A 25480-nucleotide genomic window follows, 5' to 3' on the forward strand; every position below is an offset into this window, starting at 1 on the left:
GCAGCAAAACCAAAAACAAAACAGTGTGAATCTTCAGTAATTGAACTCCTGAAGAACTCAGGAGGCTTAGAATTCTGCTGAGCAGAAGAAAATCACAGAACAGAAGGTCTTGGTTATTTCTCACACATCTAGGAAGGAAGGACAGACAGATTTAAGACTCTAAAGTCCAAGTGTGGATGCTTGCCACACCTTCCATCCTGTGAACTCAACAGAACTTAAAGAAAATTCACCCAGCATTTAGTTCTACATCCATTCCTCTGCTGAATATATACATCGGAAATTCTGCTTATTTTTTCAGCAAAGAAGTATTGAATTAGAGTTATTTATTTTCCTTTTAAATCCTTCCAGATCAACCACAAAGTACAGTGTGTACTTCCTGGGCTGTAAGAGGACTTGGTGCACAAAGCAGATGATCATGAAGACAGTGTTTGTTTGTTTGTTTTAATCAATGTGTTATGAGCATCTCTGCTAAGCAGGACTGGTTTCATGGGCTTCCAGCACAAAGTCTCATGTTCAGAAGAGCCTCATGTTTGATTAATGCTCTCTGTTCCCACCTTGAAGTTCTTAGTATTGTATCTTTGAACTTTTGTCTTATAAGTGAATCCTGATAGAACCAAGGGGTGTGTGCGTGAGCAGAGGAGTATGTGAGATGTCTGTCTGCCGTTGGTTCATCCTCTCTCAGTGGCACATAGCGTATGCCATGCCCATGTGCACTGCATTCTGGTGGACCCATGATGCATGAGATATTCAAAGTGAGTACAAAGTCATTGTAGTATGTTTGTGACTAAGCCAGATCTCTGGCAACCCCGAGAAGCCAGGTTTCCCATGCAAACTAGAACTTGCTTCAAATGCAGAAGAAAGGCATTTGCATTTTAAGAAACACAAATGACCAAGGAACCCTTCATGTATGTACTTGTGCTACTTTCTTGTATTAGTCATGCACTTATGCTGAAAATAATGATGTAGAAATACAGGGAAACCCCATAGTAATTTTTCCTTTTATTCTTTTCTTATCAGTAAACCAAAGGTAAAACAAGTTGGAAGACTATATACATACAAAGAAGTAAAATAAAAACAGTTGAGTTTGTTTGGTGCAGCACTACTACTGTTTGGTAAAAACAAAATACACATGCATGTGTGAGCTACAAAATATGGATCACATAATTTTGGTGTTATGTTCGGGTTTAAAACTGAAATTGCACAATATAGTAAATGAGTGGTAAAATGTATGTAACAACTTAAAATTTTATTTTTTTCTTAGTTAGAATGACATTAAATAGCAAAAAAAGCACCCACCCCCAACAACAACAAAAACAAAACTCCAAAAAAGAAAATGACAAAAACCTATGACAAGTTGAGAATGTAATTGTATAAGAAAGGAAAAAACATATTTTATACCTTTAATGGCATTTAAAAAAATTTTTGAACAGTGATCCCACATTTTCATTTTTCACTAAGTCCTGCAAATTATATAGTTGGTTCTGTGCACTGTACATTTGGGAAATCATTGTCTCACAGATTCCTAGCATTTATTCATTTGATGAACTTTGGATGAAAATTTTATAAACATCCCATCCTTTTCACCACTTCTTCGAACTCCCATGCAAATTCTGAGTTGTTGGGTAGAAGTCCTGATCTCATTGGAATTTTTTCATTGGAATCAAGCCATATACTAGAGAAAAAAAGAGCTGCTCTCCTAAGGTAGAAAGACAGAGTAACTATAATGGTCATTAACTCATGAGATTTTCAGCTCTAGAACAGGTGTTGGTGAATTAAATCTGGCCTGCCTTGTGTTTTTGTATAGATCTTGGGTTTTTACATTTCAAAGTGGTCATAAAATCAAAAGAATAATATTTTATGACACTATGAAATTATTTGCAATTCAAATTTCAGTGTCCCTAAAGTTTTACTGGAACACAGTTGTGCTCATTCATCTATAGTCCATGGCCATTTTCTGTTATGACTGAGTTGAGTAGTTGAAAGAGAACTTATGGTTGGCAAAGCTGAAATATTTACTACCTGGGCTTTCATACAAAAAGCTTCTAAACTTCTCTAGGGAAAACGGTCATTTACATGAGGCTTACAGCTGTGGATCTTTTCAGAGACTTTCCTGTTTACATGTGGAATGGTATCCTATGAAGTGTTCAGAAGCCGGAAGAGTGCGATAGACATGTGCCACCTAGCGGTGGGACTTCTCAGTCCCAGGAGAATTTCTGAAAGTTTCCAGATCATTATCTTGTGCAGACCTGGCGGGATTTAAAGATCAGGCCTAGACAACGTTCTTTAATGCTTAAATGCTATGTGCTGTATAATAATAAATGCTATTATTTAAAAGAAGAGTGAAATTCAACTAAGATATATACTCTGTACCTGTCTCCCTAAGGAAAAAAATCACAACAAATTATTAGTCCTCAGTGAATGGAAATGTGTATATATCAACTTTTATTTATTTGAAAGCAAACACCTAACATCTTGTAAAAGTCACTAAGAAAACAGGTATTTTGGCTAAGTAACTTATCTTTTAGAGTAGAAAGTGTTTTTATTCTCCCTTATATTTAGAAAAATGCAGGTGTACTAGAGCCTTTCCCAAGTTATTCTTTTCCCGGCAATGACAGCTAGAAGGGAACCCTTTGTTCTGCCTTTCCGTTGGTCATTTTAGAAGTTTTTTCTTGAATAGAGTGAATCCTCGATGAAAGAACTTTGCCACGTTGATCTAGCTCTTCAACCACTGTCTTTACCAGTGTGGTTCTGGATACATCTAGAAATAAAACATATATGAATGTAGTTATTCAACCTAACATATTATGTGGCAAAGAGTTCAATTGCTGGTGTAATATATCATGTACATTTTAGCTCAGGGAGTCCGTACAGATTTATAATAATAATTTGGCATAATTGGAAACAACTCAATACTTTCAGTCAGAGTACTTTAGTTAAAATCACTTAATTATCCTCCATTGCTATAGTATAGGACTGCCATTAATGCAAAAGCATTCAGTGCAACAGAAACAGAGCTAGATTTTATTACCTGTAGATGAATTCCCTGAGATTTCTGATCCAAATCCTTTCGATTTGGAGCATGAACTGTAAAGAAAAAAGTTTTGTTTCTTTTATATTTGTTTATTATCACTTAAGAAATATTCATTGAATCAATGAGCTCAAGTGAACATTGTATGCCAAAAAACAGATCTTAGTTTACTATGGAGGAAAATACTAAGATTATTGTGTGCAAGAGCTTGAAGTAATTAAATGTTATCTAAAGATTAGTGGGTATTAGTTGAGGGCACAACTGTAATTCTAGCTACTTGGGAAATGGAGATAGTAGGATCTTGGATCCCAGGCTGGTCAGGACAAAAGCATGAGACCTTATTTGAAAAACAAACTAAAACCAAAAAGGGCTGAGGGTATGAGTCAAGTAGTAGAGTACTAGGAAGCATGAAGTTCTGCATTTAAACCCCAGTACCACCAAAAAAGAGGATGTTTAATAAAAACCCTTTGTTTCCATTAGATTTTTTAAAAACCAATAATTTGTAACTTAAGAAAAAAAACATATACGCATAAGATCTCTCTCTATATATACACACACAAATAACAAGAAAAAATGTAATCCCCCAGATTACATAGACATATACACCTATACCTATACATGTACATGGATCTTGGGTATTTCTACAGAGTACATTTATTTTAAGGCAGCAGTGATATTAAGAGTGAACTGAAAGAAGGATAAAGCCTGGGAGTGAGGGTTGAAATCTGCAATAATTAACGTGGACAATAATTGGGGACTTATCCAAGGAGGACTGGAGTCATCCAAGGCAGATGAGGAGGACTCTGCAAAATATGGACATGCTTTTGTTGAGTGGGAACAGAAAAGGGTTGGCAGTATGGAAGGCTAAGAGGCAGGGTTTGGTTGTTTGGAACTTCCCAATGGTTTACTTACTTTCCATCTCCATCTATCAGGCGACAGTAGGTCTCAATTTCCTTCTCCAGGTGGGCCTTGACGTCTAGCAGCTGCTCATGCTCCAGCTTCTGGCCCTCAGTCTCAGTCCTGACCTGGTGCAGCTGCTCCTCCAGGGCCCCGATCTGAGCCTGGATCTGCGCCAGCTGTGAGCAGTAGTTGCCCTCGGTTTCGGTCAAGGAGCACTCCAGGGATTGTTTCTGGAAACATGAAAGATCAATAGAAAGGGATGAAACCAACCTGAGGACTAGGAAGCCTAGTGTTTCTCAGCAACCTGCAGTTCCCTGGGCAAGTCTGGGATATGTGTGGGACTTGTCACAGTAAAATAGGAGATGGAGGCTGGCATTGACTGGCTGGGGGTGAGGTATGCTGGATAACCTGGCATGGGATAAATGAACCTTTTCCCTCAAGACAGTTGACCATCCTACTAGACATTCATGATATTTAGGTAATATTTCTTATACTTGTCTACTGTATTTCAATTTCTTTGCTGCTGTCTCACTCTGTTCCAAGGCCTGTTGTGTTGCTGTTTCTTTTTCTAATCTGTCTTTGATTTCCTGTCATCCATCAAAGTCCTCTTATTGAACGAATTCAATGTTGAAGGAATACTTTAACAGGGTGGGTTTTCAAGAGCAGAGATGTAGCTCATAACATAGCACAGGTCATTATTTCAACACTAGTCTTATACATACTTCCTCTCTTCTATTTCTATAGTCTGTAATTTGTCTAGCCAGGTGAGCCCCACTTCAATTAAAGTAATTTCCCTCTTTCCCTTATCATATATAAATATGTCCAGGCAGTTATTACTTTTCCTGATATTATTTGTTATCATATTGCCCAATCTCTCTTCTACTCTTTCATTTGCCTTTTCTTCTTGTGTGAAGCAATGTCTGATCTTATATCACTGAGAATAAAACATGAATGAAAAGAAGATGCAAAGCTCTGAGTGACATTTTATGGTGTGGCTGGGCCCAGTGTTTACATAATAAATACATTTTATTTTAAAATACTTTCCTTTTATTTTCCCTATTATTGAAGTTATGGCATTATAATTTAAAAACAGTATTGTATAGTGCTAAATATATTATGTATTGATTTCATTCGAGGATTGCAAAGAGGGAGTTATAAAATATCTATAATAACAGGCAGACATGGGTCTAATGGGGCAGAGGTCCTTAAGACCACTGGCTAAGGCTGTGGTTATACGGAGTGTTATACGGAGGGTGCTGGGCTCTCCAGGAGCGTTTGAGTGGAAGGCAATCAGAATGGTAACGGGGTAAGGTGGGTGACAAGTAGCCAGACGCAAGTGGCAAGTGGGGGTGTGCTCAGAGTTCAAAGCTTAGTTTCCTTGGTGATGTGTCTTCCTAGAGTATTCCTTTACAAGACTGCTAATACTCTTTTCACTAAGAGGGAACTGTAGTTCCCAGCCTTCCATTGTAGAGGTCGGCTTGTCAGTGAGGAAGAACAGGATGAACTGGAAGTTCGTATAATACAGGAAGCAAACATGTAAACTTACAAATGATGTGTGTTCTAAACATAGGAAATGAACTTTAGAATTTAGCTTAAGAGGAAAGAATCTTGGGTATGGAAGTTATCCATGCCACCATTACTATAATTCAGTTATATTGGTTGCTAATTGGGTTGTTTAGGGGAGGGATTATCTCATGACCCCAAACTATAGTACAACTGGCTGCACAAATTCTAACTGCTTTATATTAACATTGCTTCTATGCGCAAATGCTTAAAAGTCTGATCTGGGAATTCATGAATTTATTTCCTTCACCCGTTCTCAGAAATAGAGGGAAGATTCACTCCTGGGGGGCTCTCTCAACAGGAACAGCTCCTGTAGGCTCTGGTTTCAAGTAAGAGAGGATGTGGAAGAGAGGAGCATCCTGGGAGCCCAAAGTGATAGGGAGGGTCTGGGGACCTAGCTAGCAGCAGTGATGAGGTGAGAAGAGGGGCATGTTGGTTAAGGTGGGGGTCAGTCAGTGGTAAGTCTGCTATGTAAACACAATATACTAAGAGAGCACAGCACGTTTTTTTTCTTTTTGTTTTGGACCATCTTTTCCTTCATTGCTGACTGCACTCATCTATATTGTAGCTGCTCCTCAGAACGTACAAAACCTTTTAAAGACAGGGGATTGATCCTTAGGTCACGTGTGCCATAATTCTCAAAATTAAGCCTTTTGGGTGCTGCCTGCTCACAGAGGAGAAGGGAGATAGGTTTTTGACCTGCCTTGTCTCATAGTAAACTTTGAGTTAATCCAGGTGCCCTGTGTGCCAAAGTGACTGAATGGCTAGCTCTGTGGGGGTATGCTCTAGGATGGGACTTCTGCCCTGGACACTGTGGGGATGAAAGTGTTGACAGTGCCCATGTGGAGTTCCGTGGGTACCCTCTTTTCCTCTGCTTTGTGAAAAACACAATGTGCCTCTTCTTGGATGGTGGTGGGGGGAGGGCCGGGCGTAACTGGAGATTGAATCCAGGACCTGGAGCATGCTGAAGATGCTCTACCACTGAAGCCACCTCCCTAGCCCTTTCCTTTGTATTTTTGTTTTTGAGATAGGGTCTCTTGCTTTTGCTCAGATTGACTTTGAAACTCAAGATCCTCCTGCCACGAACCTCTCAAGTAGCTGGAATTACAGGTGTGCACTATCATGCCTGGCCACAATATGCCTTCCTCAAAATCAGGGGAAACTGGTATGACCTACCTCTGTCCTAAGGGGCCAAATGACCATAGACCTGTCACTGCTGCTGCTTGCTCTGAGGGCTGAGATGAACTATGCTAAGGGAGGAACAAGGTGACATGTCGGTTATTTTCATGAAATGAGCTCTGAGCATAGCCAGGAAGGAAAACCTCAGTGATGGAGTCAGAGGGAGGCAGAACACATTGCTCTATTTCCGTGCTTCTGGGGCTGTTTTTTTTTTTTTTTTCCTGCTCCCTTCCACTTTGTTAAGTATTTGTAGTAAAGCAATTACAAAGAAGAGAAGGGCTCCTCTGAGGTTTTCTTTTTCTTTTTTAGGAATCAAGAAATTCAGGTTGACCGGCGCTGGCACCTACCGTCGCCAGGAGGGACCGCAGCTCGATCTCCAGCGTCTGCAGCGTGCGCTTCAGCTCGGTCAGCTGGGTCCTGGCGGAGCTGGCGGCGCCCGCGTCGTCCGAGATCTGCTGCTGCAGGGTGGCGCTCTGGAAGGCGGGGCGCAGAGGGTCACGCGGAGCCCGTGCGCCCCGGGTACGCGGGACGCGAGGCGAGGGTCGGGCTGAACTCACCTTCTCCTGGAACCAGGCCTCGGCGTCCCTGCGGTTCTGCTCGGCCAGGGCTTCGTACTCAGCTCGCATGTTGTTCAGCAGAACCGTGAGGTCCACCCCGGGGGCCGCGTTCATCTCCACGTTCACGTTACCTCCAGCCGCACACTGCAGAACTTGCATTTCCTGCAGGGAAATGCCAGAGTGACTGTGTTAGGGGCAGTGTAGGTTCATGCAGTCTGAATTCTCAAAGGTGTTACTTTAAGGTCGCCAAAGTTTGAGGTCAAGTGCCTAATGTGTGGCCCCCAATTTTTAAAAAGATGTGAAATGCTTCTTTCTGTTCCCCCCTTTTTATTAGCATATATTAATTGCACGGGAGTTTCATTGTGACATTTACATATGTGCTTACAATGTATCTTCATTAGACTCACCCCCTCCAGTATCCCTTTCTCCTCTTCTTAGAACAATTTCAACAGGTTTCATCGTTCTACTTTCATACACTTGTACAAACTACATAGACCTATTCACCTTCCTTAACCCTCTCCATTTACCCGTCCCGCTCCCACTGGTCCTCACTCCCCAGACAGGACCTGTTTTACCTTCCTGTCCTTCATTTAACGTGTATCTTAATTTTTCTAAGGGTTTCACCAAGGCATTTCACATATCTATTGTACTTGAAGCAGGTTAACCCCATCTATTACTTACTCTTTCTCCATCGCCAACAGCTTTCAGTGCATTTCCTTATATCATCTTCATTCATGAAGATCTTCATCTTCAATGCAATGTACCATTTTCTTTTCCTCAGCTGCCTACCCCTAGTCCCACTATTGCAATCGTGTTCTCTCCCCACATATATGTATATAAGATCATATATGTATTTATGTACACATTTATCTTTTAGATCTAGCTTCAACATATGAGGGAAAACCTGATCTTGTCCTGATAAATCTTTTTTTTTTGGAGGTGCTGGAGTTTGAACCCAGGGCTTTGTGCTGGGCAGGAGCTCTACTGCTTGTGCCCCAGTTTTTAAAATCAACTCCTTCCATTCATATTCACTCCAATCATCCATTTAATTATTTTCTATTAAAACAAATGCATCCACCACCTCCTAAAAATGTTGCAGCATGCCAAAAGAAAGTTTTTATTCTTTTATATGAGAAAGGGTTATAAAGACCAGAGTTATTTAATACATAATTATTGACTAAATGACAGGTTGATGGGAATAGAGCAGTGGGAAAAACCAAATAAAAATTCCAGCCCTTGTGAAATTTCCATCTTAGAGACACCAGCTATCATTTACTAACTGATTATTATATGCCAGACACTGTTCTAAATGCTATACATGTATTATTTCAAGCCTTTTAATATCATGTAAGATAGGCTTATTGTACAGATTAGGAAACGAAGGCACAGAGAGGTGGAGTAATGCCTACATTATTCACTGGGATTTGAACAAGGAGGTTTTGAACACGTTACTCTAGCTCCTGGGTCTGTCTCAGGTCACATAACTAATCTGCCTGAGTCAAAGACTGGATTTATAAACACCTAAGCAAACCAGTGGCTTGAATTTAGTTCCTTGGGTAGCTCACCTTTTCATTTTAGCTGCTTTTAAAAGATTGATATATCTGCTTTTTTAAACCTTTTTTTTAACCCTAAATCTATGACTTTCCAGTGTCCATCAAGAGCAAAAGGTGTGCATTGGTCAAGAAACCCTATTGACTTATTTCCATATTTGAAGTTCTGTGTAAGAGTCCATGTGAAGGAAAACTCTTGTTGCTATAAAAGTTTGAAAGTCAAATCGCTTGAAGTTGTTCTAGGGGCACTGGTCACAAGGAGTGTGGTGAGACACGTTTACCTTCTGTTTCTCTTTCCCATAACGTTCTAATTAGGAGTAAGTAGATTTGGTAGATTTCATTTTAAACCAATTACAGGGCACTTCATGTCACAGTATTACAGTCAAATAATGGACTTATTACTGTTTAGTGTTCAATACTAAGTAAACCCAGGATCCCCAAATGGAGAAAAATGTTGGCACCTTTTCCTAATCAGGGAGATCTTTTGTGAGGAAGCTGACCTCAAAATAGCCTTATATGCTATTATATCCCTTATATGGATGAAATAAATAATCTAGTGTAATGAAAGAGGGTTGTGTTAGTGCAAAAATAATGTATTATATTCAAATGGAATATCAGCCTAAAGAATGGAAGAATACAGGTCAAATTGTTAATTTTTTTCCCTGGGGGATGAGATTAGAAGGGTAAAATAGGAGAAATTAAATTATTTATATCCTTTGGCATGAGTGAATGATTACATTGAGTATGGTAATTACAACTATTATTGTAATTTTAACATTCCCCTCCCAAAGCATTTAAAATGTACAGAATTATGATTTGACTAGAAGTGAAACATCTCTTACCTCTTCGTGGTTCTTCTTAAGATACGTCATTTCCTCACTCAGGGATTCATACTGCAGCTCCTGGTCAGTCCTGCAGAGGGTCAGCTCATCCAGGACCCGGCGCAGTCCATTGATGTCCATCTCTACATTCTGGTGAAGGGCGAGCTCATTTTCATACCTTGGGGGGGCATTTAAATGAATTTCAGTGCAAGTTAGACTATTTCAAGAAACGAAAAAAGAAAACCTCAATATATTTAAACTGAAAAATTAGAAGCTGAATCAAAACTATAAATATTATAAAGGTACACAGACAAAGGACCCCATGCAGGGTAGGATAATCAGCAATTATTTAATCACACCAATCCTAATGAAATAAAAACAAGCCACTTTATAATTTATCTTAGCTAACATTTTTACTTAGTTAACAAATAGTTACTGGGCACCTATTTTGTACTTGTCATTGTTCTAGGCAGGTCTAATACACTGATATTTTGTTACAAATTCTGAGTATAATTGATTGTAGTAGTGTAACATAAATCTTCTGCTTCCTTTAATCTTTTAGGTTTTAGTTCATTCTTCTTGGGATGAATTGAAATTTTGTTTAACAAATGAGATGCACAGGTAGTGTTCCCTAGAACATGATTATTTTCTGTCACTTACTTTAGCCGAAAGTCATCAGCAGCCAGTCTGGCGTTATCAATTTGTAGAATGACATTAGCATTAGTAGCTGTGGAAGAGATAATCTAGACGAAGCAATAATGGAGACAGCCATAAACAACTTTGCTGTTATCATTTATTATTTCATGAAATAAAAATATTATATAACTAAGCTTTTGCATAAAATTCTTATGACATAAAATGTTTAGAAATTAATGCTTAAAAATTAAGAGATTTAAAAAATTTATTCTCATACAGTCAATACCTTTTAGAACATAATTCTTTCTAGGAATATATTTTAAAAAATAATGGCGCTAACAACATGTGAGCTGTATTGAAATTCATGAATCCAAGTGCCAAATTTTGAGTAATGGAAAGAATTATTCATTAAAATAAATAATAAATAAATACAAGTGACAGATCCCAGTCCTGATGCATTTCATGTTTTGATTTTATACCTTTTGCTGGATATTTCTTAGTTTTAAAATACTTGGAGTAGTTCCAAATTTGTGATTTCTTACCTTATTTTTAAGATCCTCAATTGTTTGGTGATATGTGCTGTAGTCATGATCAAGTCCACGGCAAGATCCAGGTCCATATTTTTCATACCAATTCTTGATTTTTCTCTCTAATTCAGCATTCGCCTCCTCCAGAGCTTTCACATTATCCAGGTAAGATGCCAAGCGGTTGTTGAGATTTTGCATGGTCACCTTCTCATTCCCAGAGAGGAGTCCCCCTTCACTTCCAGCAAAGCTAAGACATACAGCATTTCCAAGGGTGCCACCAGCATGGCTTCCACCAGGAACACCACCCAATCCCCCTCCCAAGGCATAGGAAAATCCACTTCCAGCAACAGAACTGCCACACACACTGCTGCTGGCAAGGCCTGCGCTTCCACTGGGTGGTCTGACAGATCCAGAGCCAGACTGTAAGCCAGTGTGCCTGGATCCACCAGAAAATTGGAGAGACATGGTGCTAGGAGAAACGTTTGCCTTGTCTGTGGGTAGCTGTAATGTCAAAGGAGAAGAATATAATGTGCTGATGGTTTCTTTGAGCTTTTATACAGATTTATGGGGGGTGTTTCTATTTGAGTTATTATGCCAAAAGAAAGATGGCATCATTTAGATTAGCATGAAATTAGGTCTAATTGAGTAATTTAAAAAATAATTAATGTCTAATATCCCTAGGTATTGCTTCAGGTTGTTTGTTATCTTACATAAAAGAGGGGTTGTTCTATGTTAAGTTTATTATTTTAACTTCTAATTTTGAGTGAGTAATCCTTTACTTTCTTTCATCTAGAACTTATGAATATGCCATCATTTTCTAGTGCAGGATATTATCCAGTGTTGAAAGTTAAGCAAGATTGTGATAGGGTACTGTTAACCATACCATTGAGGTGTATAAAGAATTATTAACTACAGAAACAGATATTTTATCCCATGAAAGTAAAAAATGTGTTATTAAAAATACATTCCTAGTAACATCCCTGTTCTTACCATGATTACAGCATCTACTTATTGCCTTGGGCAATGACACAAATATTGGCTTAATCCTTTATTTTAAATAATGGCTACTATGTCTGGTGCTCTATGTTAAATACAAAAATGAAAGACATGGAGCTATATAGATGCAAAAATGCAGAAACATTATTACAATCTTTACGAATCTGTCAGGTCATGACAGGGGCTGGATCATGCTTACCTTCTGTGCCAAACTAAGGAGTTTAGAATGAATCCTAAGTGAAACACAGAGGACAACATGATTAGGTTGAAGTAAAACAAGAAGTCCAGTCACAGGTTAGAACAATGGTCCAGGTATAAGGATAAAGCCAGTGATGGATGGCAGAAGATGGAGCTGAGAGGATATGGCAATTGATGTTAGAGAGTAAGGAAGAGGGAAGAGTGAGGGATGACTTTTTCCTTCCTTCCTCCCTTCCTCCCTTCCTTCTCTCTTTCTTCCTTCCTTCCTTTTCTTTCTCTCTCTCTCTTTCTTCTTTCTTTCCTCCTTCCCTCCCTTCCTCTGTCCCTCTCTTTCCTTCCTTCCTTCCTTCCTTCCTTCCTTCCTTCCTTCCTTCCTTTCTTCCTTCCTTCCTTCCTTCCCTCCTCCTCCCTCCTTTCCTTGCCTTGAACTTGTGATCCTCCTGCCTCATTCTCCTGAGTGCTGGAGATGACTTTTTGGTAATTGCTCTCAAATGCTAGAAATTCATAATGCTAACTGAGATAGAAAATATGGGTGGGAATTATAGATACTGAGTCTATTTTTAGATTAACTGGATTAGAGGATCTGATGGAATGTCCCAGATGAAAATGGCTGGTAGAAAGAGTGAATGATTAGAACAGCAATGAACTGAGAAAATACCTGACTGGCAATTGAGGGCTGTTGTGTGTATTGACATTCAAGTGCATACTTAGAAGTAATCCTGGTACGGGAATAGAGTAGGTACCAACCAGAATGATGTTGGTTTGGGTATTGAAGACAGGCCCAAAAGAGGAAAAAAATGCCAAAGAAGTTTCTGATTCTCTTGAGAAAATGACTGAGTTGACTGACTATATAATCATATAAAAAGAAGAAGTAACAGTACAAAGATAGGTAAACTGAGAAAAAAGACATGTTGACTCATTTGGTATCTTTATGTCATGGAGTAGGTAAGAATATGAGTAGAAGAGGTCTATTTAGCTGACAGTTTTGGAAGCTGAGAGTCCACAAGCGGTTAGCCCTAAACTGTTCAGCCTCTGGTGAGCATTCCCTTCACTGCATTACAACATGGCAGAGAAATGGAAAGTGCTTAGGGTAGACTTGCTTTAAAACAACCTGCTCTTTTGACAACTGGAGTCTTATAAGCGAAAACTGCATTAATTCCTTATGAGGGTGGTACTCCCAATGAACTAATCATCTTCTACTAGGTCCCACCTCTTACAGGTTCCACCACCTTTGTACCATTACACTGGGAACGCAGCTGCCAGCACAAGAAACATACTTTGGGAAACATACGCAAACCATTCAGACCATAGCAGATGGACAGTGGAAAGCAAAATTTAGAATTTAAAAGCAGACAGAACCCTGGATGTTACCAAAGTCCAGAGAACACTCATGGGGACTAGACCCAACAGTCACTGGAATAAGAAGTCAGGAGTGGGTTAGACCCAAAAGTCATTAGAGTCAGAGATCAGGAACTATTAAATCTTGATGTTAAGTGGGTGATGGTAGGAGATGGGAGAGAAGTGGACTGTAGCTAGCTACAAAAGTCCTTGGATGATAGGCTTAGAAGAGTGTGTGGTGAAGGGAAATTGGACTGCCTCCAAAGAGGAGTTTTAGCATAAGAATTAAGTGGCACAAAGCTGGATGTGGCATTGGAGATGTACAGAATACAGATTCTGAGTCCATAGATGGGGTGTGAGGAAGTAGGAGTAGAAGGAGAGATGGAGAGAGAAGCCAGAGGTGGGGGTGGAAAAGATGTGGGCGAAGACTGTGGGGTGGGGAGAGGGTTGGAGACTACTGGGAAATTTCCAAGAGACAGCGTGGTGAGGACAATTCAACGGAAAGGTACACGAGGTGGCTGATGCTATGAGAAATATCATTTCAACCGAACTTTTTTGCAGAGAGGCCTGCAGAGGGTTCAAGTAGTTGTCAAAATATGGATTAAAAGTTTTCACCCCATCAGTTTGCTGAGACACTACCTGAGCTCAGGCGTAGCATAGTGCTGGCACTAGAAAGGCCTTTAAATACATATTTTGGGTAAAAGTGTAGTATATTTTTAGAATTGAAAAGAGCCTTAGCCATCACTTAATTGGGCTTTTCATTTGGCAGGTGAGGCAAATGAGATCCAGAAATGTTAAACAGAAGGTCTTTAGGCATGTGCCAGATGAAAACTTGACTTATGTTCAAGATGACCTTGCGATTATTGTACTTGAAGAATCTATTTTATGCAATGCATGCTGATATGGATACTGACATTATATATTGTCATCCAGGGTTACCATGAGTGAATTGTAAAAGTATCCTTTTAATTGAATTGTTGATATTGAAATATTGAAGAATTAGTATGTCAGCATATATTAAGAATTTTAAATCTTTCCAGTGTCCAATTATTATTTAAGTAGCTTACTTGTTATTAGTTATTACTAATTATTTATAATAATTGCTGGTTATTAAATAATAAGTAGATGACCAATTGGTGTAAGGCACTTGCATTTTCATATGTAAATAAAATGTTTCTGAAAGAACATTATAGATTTTAAGTATCCTCACCACAAAAAATGATATGATAGGTAATTTTGATTAGTTTTTTCATAACCTATACATATTTTAAGACATTATATTGTATAACATAAATATATACAATTTTCACTTGTCAGTTGAAAATAAATAAAATAACACGAAAACCTGTTTCTTTAAAAAGCATGTGCTTAACATGATAAAAGCGAGAGCACACAAGGGAGGTGTGAGGATAAGTAAGACACCTAAAAAATTAGCTAGCATTTGTTGCCCTTAACACAGAGAAACTAAAGCAGATACCTTAAAAGCAACTGAGGCCAATAGGAGAAGGGGAACAGGAACTAGAGAAAAGGTTAGATAAAAAAGAATTAACCTAGAAGGTAACACACACGCACAGGAAATCAATGTGAGTCAATGCCCTGGATAGCTATCCTTATCTCAACCAGCAAAAACCCTTGTTCCTTCCAATTATTGCTTATACTCTCTCTACAACAAAATTAGAAATAAGGGCAAAATAGTTTCTGCTGGGTATTGAGGGGGTGGGGGAGAGAGGAGGGAGGGGGCGGAGTGGGTGGTAAGGGAGGGGGTGGGGGCAGGGGGGAGAAATGACCCAAGCCTTGTATGCACATATGAATAATAAAAGAGAAAAAAAAAAAACAAACAAACCATGTGCTTAAGAAAGTCAATTCTTTGGTGATCCCTCCCACATTGCCCACTAAACTTGTCCTTGCCCTCTGTTTCCACCAGGGGGCAGCGCTCATCTTCAAATGGATGTTGCTGCTTAGGTGCCTGGGATGAACCTCAGCTTCAGACCAGGCCCCCATGTCTTTAGCTGGAAGCGATTAAACCCCTCAGCACCTATTTTTGAGGTTCCAAAGACAAAATTGCTTTACATCAGTAAGGTGACTTACAACTTCTACAAAGATTTCTTGACTATTATCTCATTTGACTCTTAGAAGAAACCTAGGAATTAGGAAAAGAGAGGCTTCCTTTCCCCCTTTCAAAGATGAAGAAACTGAGGAAAAGAACTGTACAATGATATAAAGCCTAAAACTGGGTAAATAAAGCCCAGAATGGGCCTTGTGTGGTGCTTTTTTCAGCACATATCATCATTTTAGGAGCAGGTAGAAAAATAAAACTAAATGCAAAAATTACTCTTTAATAAAAACATAAGGGTGTTTCTTAAAATTTGATTTTTAGAATTTCAAGTTATTAGCAAAATGAAGCTTTTGGCTACAGTTATGCTGTCTATCAAATGACATTCATTTATTCATTTTTTCATTAAAGGAATATTTGATAGTATTTATTATATGCTAGGCATCATCTTAGTAGCAGATGATGAGAAACGTGATGTCTTCTTAACTCTTACAGAGTTCATTGCTTAGTGAGAAGATAGGCCTTAAGTAAATAACCACAAAAATTATAAATTATGTTAAAAATTAGAGGAGGAAACTACATGAGACTATTAAACGGGGACCTAATTTAGATCGAGGCAATCCTTTTGAAGAAATGACATTAAAAAAATGCCAGAAAGATAAGAAGGTAATTTCCAGGCAAGGAAATGGAGGGGCACTCTGGAAGGGAAAGAGAATAAGTACATAAATATTTACATTTAGCCCTAGGAGGTAAGTTTATTTTTCATTACTATAACCAGATGCCTGAGGTTGAGTGGTTTATAATGAAAAGAAGCTTATTTAGATCACAGTACTGGAGGTCCAAGAGCACAGCAGTGATCTCTGCTTGGCTGTAGTGAGGACCTCAGGATGATGGAATCTAAGAGGGAGTACATGCAAGAGGAGAGATCACATGATGAGGCAGGAAGCTAGAGCATAAGGAGGAGCTAGGATCACTCTTTTATAATCCCTTTTAAAGAACTAATAAAGATCTAATGAAAACTACATCAGTTCTTTCTCAGGGAAGTGCCTGCAATGACCTAAACAACTCCCACTAGGCCCTACCACTGAAAGGTCCCACCAGGTCTCAACATTGCCACACTGGGGACTGACAAACCTGCCAACACATGAACCTTTGGGGGACACATTCAAGCTATATCCAGACCATAGGAGGAGGGAAGAGTGTGGTGCCTTCAAGGACATGGAGGTAGCATTGCTGGTGCTGCATGTGCAGGGAGAGAGGACTGAAGAAGGCTGCCCATAAAGAGACTTCTTCGGTTAGGTGAGAGATTCAGAGTTTGATTTTGAGCATAAGGGGAAGTCACTGAGAGATTTAAGCAGAGGAGCTATTTTAGAAGACCATTCTGGCTGCTCTGTGGAGAATGGATGGGAAGAGAGTTAGAGTAGGTATAGGAAATCATTAGAAAGCCAGTGTCAGTAATTTAGATGAGATAGTAAGGTAGTTTGAGTCAGGGTAGTGATACTGGAGATAGAATTGGATGGAATTAGGATAATTTTGGAAAAGTTTCACTAGTGTTGGAGCCAATGATACTATGTGTCTGGAATATGCATTGGATTTCCTACTCTGGGGCCACAAGCAGCATTCTGCAAGGTCAAAAGTGCCACAGACCTCCAGCTAGGCCCTGCAAGGTTTCCTGTAACTGTGACCACAGGGAAACTCTGTACAAGCCTGTTTCTCTGTAACCGGCTTGTCTTTCTGACCACCTGTGAACCATCTACTGCAAAAACCCCTTGGTTACATAAACCACCTGGGGGATATATAACTCATCTCCTGACTCTGATCCGGGCTCAGGGCTTTGAGAAATTATCTCCCGAGTCTGCTAGTGTAATAAAAATTCCTGATTCCTGCAAAGTGGTCTCAGTGACTTTGTTTCCCTCGCCGTTTCCCGCATTACTAGCACCTGTTAATTATAGGCTAAGGTAAGGACAGAGGGTATAGGAAGGGAGAAAAATCAAGCATGACTCCTGTGGTAGTCAAAATAATGGTTCCCAAGGAAGTTTACACCCTACTGGTCAGAAACTATAAATATATTACCTTACATGGCAAAAAGGACTTCACAGATGTGATTAGGACAAGGATAAGAATAACAATTCTATAGATTTTATTATATGAATCACAGTTGTGACATTGGGTGCCTCACTGAAATATTCGTAACTATGCCTCTGGTTGTTCTAGAATTTGCTTCCCATCTTTTAATTATCTAATTTCTACTACCTTTCAGGCTGTGTTCAAGAGCCACGCTTTCTAGCAAAACAGTCCCAACATGCCATTCTGTTTTGGATGCCACAGTGCCTTGTGGGTGATCTTTAGTCCTTGATGTGCACATCTGCTATGGAATGTCTGTATCCTAGCTTTTTATTTCCAGGGCCTAGCATGTTGCTTGACTTATCACACTCAGTCATGTTTGTTGAATGAATGAGTAAATGAATTTGATCCACTGAGTTAAACTCTCAAGGACTCTAAAACCGTCCTTCCTCCTGGAAGAGTCCTGCAATTTTTGTTCTGAAAGGTTTCACTATGGGTGCTCAACTGTGTACCACGCCTTTGACACAGTGGTAGCTTTATTTCTCTGGTGGTTGATTTTCTGCACCTTTCCTCCACTCTGTTCATGGTGGGAGGAAGCTCTTTACAACAATGTTTACAGCTTTTATTCAATCTCTTAAAGTAGCTGGTCATTTTGGTTCTTACCTTCTTTCATGGTTCCAGAGAAACAAACAGCCCCAGTGAATGAATTGGAAGGACTTGAGTGATTTGGCCTGGATTCACATTTAAAACTATCCTCACTGGTTACAATTATAATTCAGTATAATTACAATTATAACTCAAGCTTCCAAAATCACCTGCTGGGAGGCAGTGGCTATTACTGGAGGGTAAAGGTAAGGCAGAGCCTTGAACAGAGTATAGATATTTTCATGAAAGAAGTACTGAAGATGGAGAGCTTGTAGAGTTCCTAACACATGGGAGACCCTGGATGACATGAATACTTTTTCTTTCTAGCTCAACTGAATTTATTCTTCCATTTTTCCTTTTGTCTAAAAAGTGCTTTTTAGTATCATATATCATCTGAACAAAGTAATGGGTTTCATTATGACATTTTATATATGCAGATAATGTGCTTTGATGGTAATGAATACTTTTTTTTCTTTTTAAAAATCCTAGTGTTACTGGGTCTACCTTGGGAGATTTATAGGCATTTACTTATTTGGACATGATTTATTTTGTCACTCAACCAATATTTATTAAGCCTTAAGTATGTGCTGAAAACTGTGTTGCTTTGGGTTTACAGTGATGGGGAAGGTAGACCTAGTACTCATCTCAATTGGATTAAAATCTAGATTTGCTTTGGAGTACAATCTAGTACCCTGAAAGATTCCCAAGGCACACATGCTGACAAGATTTTTCCTACAGGAACTTTTGATACAAAAGGAATTAAAGTCTAGTTTTCAATGTCTGTGGAAGGGCACATTTTGGAACTGTATGTTGTATAACAGAGTCTGTAGCCAGTAGAGACTTCCAAACAAATGGCAGGGGATCAGGGCTCAGCTACTGGGAAAAACTGGAGCTCAAATCAAGGATGTTGAAGAAGGCTGCTACTTGGTGAATATGTGTAATCCTGGAACCCACCAGGAAAACAATGCAGTCTTAGGACCACATATTAACTCCAGCTCCCCCTTGTCCCCAATGATACTACCTTGCAGAGAACCAGTGATGTTAGCAGGATTCTTACTGGCTGAAAGATGTGACTGCACTTACCCTGAAAGTACCAGCTCTTTAGTATTATCACTGGGCAGATGTAAAAGGTGTCCCTTTGGTCACATTGGCACCACTTGACACCAAATAATTTTGTTGAGCAGGATATGATTTCAATGTGATCTCTGCCTTTTAAGCAGTTTAGCCACTGGGAAGAATATAGTAAGTATAGGAAAATAAGGGCGGGCTAAGGTGAGAAACAACGTAATCAGAAAATGTGAAAACTTCGATTTTGTTTTTGGGGTCTTAATGAGATTATTTCAAAATTTTCATGATTAAAGTAATGTAAAGCCAAACTGCCAGGGGTTTCCCACATATTGCCAATCTTTAAGAAAGTGTAAGACTTGGGATTCATGAACTTTTTCACTTGGTGAGATTACTCATATTGGTCTGAGGATACTCACAAGCTTAAGTAAAGATAAATTCGGACAAATTTAGGTAGTTTGCATCAGTAAGAAAGTTTATTGAAATTCATTAGTAAATGAGAACAGCAAGTTTTCCTTTTTTTTTCTCCATGAAATACTTTCTGGTAAAGTGAAAAGAAGAAATATAGAAACCACAAAACACCTTTTAGACATCTTATTTGCAAGGAGTGCACCTACTTTCAACAGACCATTAATACCACAATGTTTTCTTGGGCATTTTGTTTTCCATGGATCTGTATATAATGGCCCGTGTGAAGAGAGATTCATTTCTCTTCACACAGCTTAATAGTAGTGTTTCTTGGTTTCTGATTCAACCATAGAGGAAAGGACTCTACCATCAGGTGCCACCTCTTCAATAATTGTCTTGATTACTCTGGCTTTATTAGTATCTGTGTGAATAATAAAAAAGAAATAGAATTTTGACTAAATGATTTGTAGGGATCCTGGGCAATTAACAAGCAAATGTTCTAAAACTATATTATATTTTTTTAAAAGAAAGAACATTCATCTTTTCCGCGCTGTTAAAAAAAATCCAAACAATGTTTAAGTTGTGGGTGACATTTAGACCAATCTTGTTTCAAGATTGGTGTCAAGCGTGTAGTTTACTTAAAAATGCAAGTAAAACCTCTCTAATACCCACATTAAAAAAAAAACCAGCCGGAGAGCTTAAAGAGCAATAAACCATTACACAAAGTTAAAACTAAGTCTATTACCCAAGTTAGTTTCTGCTGACCTTGGTCCCTTAGCGGACTCTCCAATCGACCCGGAAGAAGAAGTCTTGAAGCCTCCGCTTCCGCTCTGGCCTCCGCCAGAGGAGCTGCCACCGCCGAAGCTGCTGCTATGGCCGCCGCCGGAACTTCCGCCGTGGCCGCCGCCGGAACTTCCACCGTGGCCGCCGCCGGAACTGCCGCCGTGCCCGCCACTATGGCCGCCACCGCCGGAGCTTCCGCCGCCGTAGCCGCCGCTGTGGCCGCCGCCGCCGGAACTTCCGCCGCCGTAGCTGCCGCTGTGGCCGCCGCCGCCGGAACTTCCGCCGTAGCTGCCGCCGTGGCTGCCGGAACTTCCGCCGCCGCGTCCACCGCCGTAGGATCCGCCTCCGGAACTAAAATGAGTGAAGGGTTTTATTTGGTTATCTCTTAACGCTGGAAAACGACAGTTACTGTACGGATTGTTATTCTATAAGAAAAAAACCACGTTTTTAAGAAATTACAACCCTACCAAGTATGTTTTAAAATTCATTCTTTAAAAACAAGTTTTTAAAAGACCACCCTAAAAATCATTTTTGGGCCAGTCTTGAGAAAGTGAGACTGCTTTCATTCCACCTCCCTTTCCCCCATTCTCTGGCATTTCCTTGGGGTTTGGGTAAAGCTTGCTGTCAGTAATATTGAATAAAAAGGAGAATTTTTCCATTTTCCAATTTACCTTCCTTCTCCTTCTAGCAGGCTGCGGTAGGTTTGAATTTCATTCTCCAGTCGGATCTTAATATCTAGCAGTTGCTGGTATTCAGCATTCTGGCACTCGGTTTCAGCTCGAATCTGTTGCAGTTGTTCCTCCAAGGAGGAGATCTGGGCCTGAATCTGTGAGAGCTGCACGCAGTAGCGGCCTTCTGTTTCTGCCAAGGAGGCTTCCAGGGATTGTTTCTGAAAAGATTTTATTGTTGGTTAGTGACCTTGTTGTTCCATTGAGCTTATTGAATTATTCAACAAGTCATCATACAGAAAAATAAAGAAAGCGAATAGAATTTATGTTTTATGTTTAATGACAGCATTGGGATTTTAGCACTTTTACATCAATGCTAATATTTCTTTTCGTGCATTAACATATTTCTAGTTTTGTTTCCCCAACTCTGTATGAGCTGAAACTTTGTATGATAAAGCGGAAATCATTTCACAAGATTTGACATACCAGGGCCAGTTGGGACTGTAGTTCGATCTCTAGACCTTGAACAGTGCGTCTCAGTTCAGTAATTTCGGATTTATGGCTGGACATTTGTTCGATGTTGCTGTCAATTTCTGTAGTCAGTTCCTTGCTCTAGAGTATTTAAAAATGGGGAAGATGAAAAAATTCTGACATGATAACAAAACCTCCATAGGCTTCTCTATGAAGGGTGATTAACTTACCTTTTCATTGAACCAGGCTTCAGCATCCTTGCGATTCTTTTCAGCAAGTTGTTCATATTGGCTTCTCATGTTATTCAGAAGTTCAGTCAGATCCACACCTGGGGCAGCATTCATTTCCACATTCACATCACCAGTGGACACATTTTGAAGATCTCTCATTTCCTATTTGAGGAACAAATAGATTCAATGACTGCACCATGACAACAATAAACCTTTTCTTGGCTGGGGGAAAAATAATTTTGCATCACCTCTTCATGGTTCTTCTTCAGGTAGGCCAGCTCTTCAGTCAGGCTCTCAATCTGCATCTCCAGGTCAGCCTTGGAGAGGGTCAGCTCATCCAGAACCCTACGCAGGCCGTTGATGTCGGCTTCCACGCTTTGGCGCAGGGCTACTTCATTCTCATACCTGAAACAAGCATGGTAAAAATACTGCATATAACTTTTATAAGGGAGGTGTGTCTGGACAGAGACTGTTTAAAAAGTAAATGTAAGGTTGACTTCATAGCATGGCAAAATTTATAGAATACTAACTCCCATAGGAGTGTTAGTGGCTTAATACAAAGAAGGTTAGCAGTTACTTTTAAATGCACTTTTTGCCTTTAAACATTGCCCAAAAGGTAATATTGAAATAGAAAATTTCTTAGATAACTCTAACACTATTTCACTTTGGGTAAATTCAGGAAAATGTAAATGCTATTATGGGTATCCAAAGGCATATTAAAAGCAACTGATTTATTTCTTTTGGTAATACTGTACCACATTCACTTAGCTTACTTCAGCCTGAAGTCATCAGCTGCCAGCCTGGCATTGTCAATCTGAAGCAGGACATTGGCATTGTCAGTTGTGAGGGTGAGGATCTAGAGGGAGAGACACAAATTATTCAAGAAGATGTCAGATGCAGATATGGCTTTTATGGTGGCATAGATGGGCTGTGTTTTTATGTGACTCTCTTCCAAAATCTTGGAGGGTTATTTTAAATATAAAATATTACAAACTTATTCATATACTTAAATTTGAATCATTTCTTCTTTCGAAGTTTCTATACTCTTCTATCTGTGTTATCCCTTTATGAAAACTAACTGGAATTAAATAGTTATGTTCCTGCAAGTGTGCCTTTCCTCTTTTATACTATGTGATGTTCATGTATTTCAGCCAACTTTTGAGTGACTCACACCTGTATTTGTTTAATTTGCTATCAATAATTCTAAGCGTATATATATATATATATACGCTTAGAATTATATATATATATATATATATAACATGTAGTTGCAGTTCACAGATTCCCTGGAGGCAACATTGGTGCTAGATATGGCTTGTTACCAATCTCAATACTATTTCGTTCTGTTTTGTTTAATAATTCTTTTAGTTTAAACATTTGTAAATGATCTAACATATTTTCACAATGAACTCACTTTATGCTCATTGAAACCTAAAAAATTCTCCGTATGTCATTCTGAAAGACAGACAGCACACAACCTGAATGAAGACTGCCATGACCATACCTTCACAAATATTTGTTTTTGATGACACTAGATTATATTTGGAAGCAAGAAAGTAGCATAGGTAAACAAAAGTGAAGGGTTACATTATGCTTAACTTCATATTTATCTATCTGTATTACATGGATAGAAATAGATTTAAAGTTGTTATTTAAAATGCTCCTTACCTGATTTTTAAGTTCTTCGATGGTTTGGTAGTATTTGCTATAGTCACGAGGCTCTCGCTGGCTTGAGTTGCCATGTTTTTCATACCATTCCTTAATTTTACCTTCCAGCTCATAATTTGATTCTTCCAGAGCCCGAACTTTGTCCAGGTAGGAGGCCAGACGGTCATTCAGATTCTGCATAGTTACCTTTTCATTTCCAGAGAGAAGGCCACCATCTCCTCCAAATCCACCACCAAAGCCTCCTCCATAGCCGCCTCCTCCATAGCCACCTCCACCAAAGCTACCACCACCAAAGCTGCCTCCTCCAAAGCTGCCTCCTCCCAAGCTGCCTCCTCCATAGCCCCCACCAAAGCTGCCACTTCCATAGGCTCCACTAAAGCTCCCTCCACCATAACCTCCTCCTAGGCCGTATCCTCCTAATGAGCTCCCAAAACAGCCCCCACCAGAGCTTCCACGGCTAAAGGAGCCACCACTGAAACCCCCTGAGCTAAATCCTCCACTATGGGAGCCTTTGCTGCTTGAAATTCTGAGGGATGATCCTCCTCCTCCTCCTCCTCCTCCACTTCGGGAGGAAGAGTAGTGCTTGCTTGAGCTGTGTCGAACAGACATGGTGATGTTGTTTAGCTCAGGGAGTGCCTGCTACCAAGGACAGTGACAAGCCTTTATATACTGAGAGGGCGTGTTGCACATGTGGTAGGTTTGCTTACTAGTATGGTTTTCTTTTTGTCAACTTAGCATCTTTGGCTTGTGATTGCATAAATTATCTCCAGTAATAACCAATACCAATATGTATGTGTTTAAATTTGCCCCAGCAACAAACAGGAGATTTGCTATGTTGAAACTGAAAACGGGTGGAGTGCAGATGAGCATTTGGTTCATTTTGCTTTTCACCTTTTAATGAACATTGAGCAACTGTTAAACTCTTTTTCTTTTTTTTCCTCTCAGCACTAACTCAGGTTGCACTGAAGGTTTGCAAAGTTTAAAAAAAAAGAATTGTAGCTACAGAATTATGATTAAAATTAAAATCTTTGAATTCAGTTTTAATTAATTGGAGCAACAAATAGTATAAAGTATAACAAAATCATGCAATAAGAAGGATATTGTAGAAAACTGTAGGCAGCCAAAAAGAAAAAAATTTGTAAAAGGTTAAACAATTTTATTAGTGTTCAAAAGCTGTCCCATGTAAGAAATGAAAGCCATAAAAAACAAAATTTAAGAAATTATGTATCTGTGTTTGTAGTGAATCTTTTAATTTACTTGGAGAATGATAGTATATTCATATTTTGCCCAGGAAATTGGATGTAATGACTGAGGAATCTTTAAATTTAATGATCCTATTATTTTTAACATTATGAAATCATGAAGTTATTCTAGGTTAATTTTCCACTTTCAGAGAGAAGGCCATCATCTCTTTGCATTTTGAAGCTCCTCATAGTTTTGGTTTATGTGAAGACCAGGATGCAGAAATTCTTAGCACAAGGAGTGAACAACTAACCTCTAATACTATATGCTAAGTTCTGACTGACTAAAAAGGGAGAATTAGGATATGTTATGATTTCAAATAAAAATTTTCTTGCAAGAATATAGTCTGAATTAGAGAAGGATACTTTCTTTAAAAATTATTAACCATATTTGCACATATGTTCCCAAGCTAGATTTTATTTCTCAATATCCAAGCAAAACATTTCCTTGGATGTACTGTGGGCAGAATTTGGATAACAGTTTGTCCATTAATTGAGACTTTAATACATGATATAAAATTATTTTATAGACACCTGCAGGCTATGACATGGCTTTTGTTAAAATATATTAACATATTTATATGCATATATCCACATACATTTTATAATTGTGTAATACTTTTTGTGATACTGAGATTTAAAAATCTCTGGAATAAGGTGCTAAGATAGGAATGGTGGTTATTATTTGTAATTTACAACTCAGAAAGTTGAAGCTAAGAGAAGTGATGATTTTTCCTAAAAACATTTGATAGGTAGTTGAGCTGTGGTTAGAAGATTGGTTGTTTGACTCCTGGAGTTTGCCTTTTTCCTACTATTCCAATGTGTACATGTATCTCTGCTGTGGTAGATTTGGTCTTATAGAACTGAATGTCTTAATTCTTACCACATAAT

The 25480-nt window shown here is 39.1% G+C and overlaps 2 protein-coding genes across 3 annotated transcripts; both read right to left on the reverse strand.

Annotated features, from left to right (window-relative positions):
• Nucleotides 1-986: 986 nt before the first annotated feature.
• On the reverse strand, nt 987-11304 carry Krt28 (keratin 28). Its single transcript, XM_020154884.2, has 8 exons — nt 10777-11304; nt 10259-10341; nt 9620-9776; nt 7228-7389; nt 7018-7143; nt 3941-4158; nt 3029-3084; nt 987-2758 (listed from the first exon to the last, which is right to left on the reverse strand). Exons 1-8 carry the CDS (start codon nt 11224-11226, stop codon nt 2616-2618), a joined length of 1395 nt encoding a protein of 464 aa, XP_020010473.1. The 5' UTR covers nt 11227-11304; the 3' UTR covers nt 987-2615.
• Nucleotides 11305-19574: 8270 nt separating this feature from the next.
• Krt10 (keratin 10) lies at nt 19575-24002 on the reverse strand. 2 transcript variants are annotated; one of them, XM_020154882.2, is made up of 8 exons: nt 23349-24002; nt 22454-22536; nt 21929-22085; nt 21681-21842; nt 21466-21591; nt 20983-21200; nt 20294-20662; nt 19575-19949 (listed from the first exon to the last, which is right to left on the reverse strand). In XM_020154882.2, exons 1-8 carry the CDS (start codon nt 23955-23957, stop codon nt 19943-19945), a joined length of 1731 nt encoding a protein of 576 aa, XP_020010471.2. In that variant the 5' UTR covers nt 23958-24002; the 3' UTR covers nt 19575-19942. The 2 variants fall into 2 exon arrangements, with proteins under 2 accessions (XP_020010471.2, XP_073901791.1); XM_074045690.1 differs by having other exon boundaries at nt 20274-20662.
• Nucleotides 24003-25480: the final 1478 nt, after the last annotated feature.

Source organism: Castor canadensis, chromosome 11 (assembly GCF_047511655.1).
Source record: "Castor canadensis chromosome 11, mCasCan1.hap1v2, whole genome shotgun sequence".
NCBI classification, from domain to species: Eukaryota; Metazoa; Chordata; class Mammalia; order Rodentia; family Castoridae; genus Castor; species Castor canadensis.

What these genes read in the sequence shown, in the direction of transcription:
- Krt28 (XM_020154884.2), bottom strand. Translation starts at nt 11,226, where the DNA reads ATGTCTCTCCAATTTTCTGGTGGATCCAGGCACACTGGCTTACAGTCT. An exon ending in AGGCCTGGTTCCAGGAGAAG is followed by an intron (nt 7,144 to 7,227) that starts GTGAGTTCAGCC and finishes CCCGCCTTCCAG; the next exon opens with AGCGCCACCCTGCAGCAGCA. An exon ending in CTGATAGATGGAGATGGAAA is followed by an intron (nt 3,085 to 3,940) that starts GTAAGTAAACCA and finishes TTTTCTTTACAG; the next exon opens with TTCATGCTCCAAATCGAAAG.
- Krt10 (XM_074045690.1), bottom strand. Translation starts at nt 23,957, where the DNA reads ATGTCTGTTCGACACAGCTCAAGCAAGCACTACTCTTCCTCCCGAAGT. An exon ending in TCGAAGAACTTAAAAATCAG is followed by an intron (nt 22,537 to 23,348) that starts GTAAGGAGCATT and finishes CTCTCCCTCTAG; the next exon opens with ATCCTCACCCTCACAACTGA. An exon ending in TGAAGAAGAACCATGAAGAG is followed by an intron (nt 21,843 to 21,928) that starts GTGATGCAAAAT and finishes TTCCTCAAATAG; the next exon opens with GAAATGAGAGATCTTCAAAA.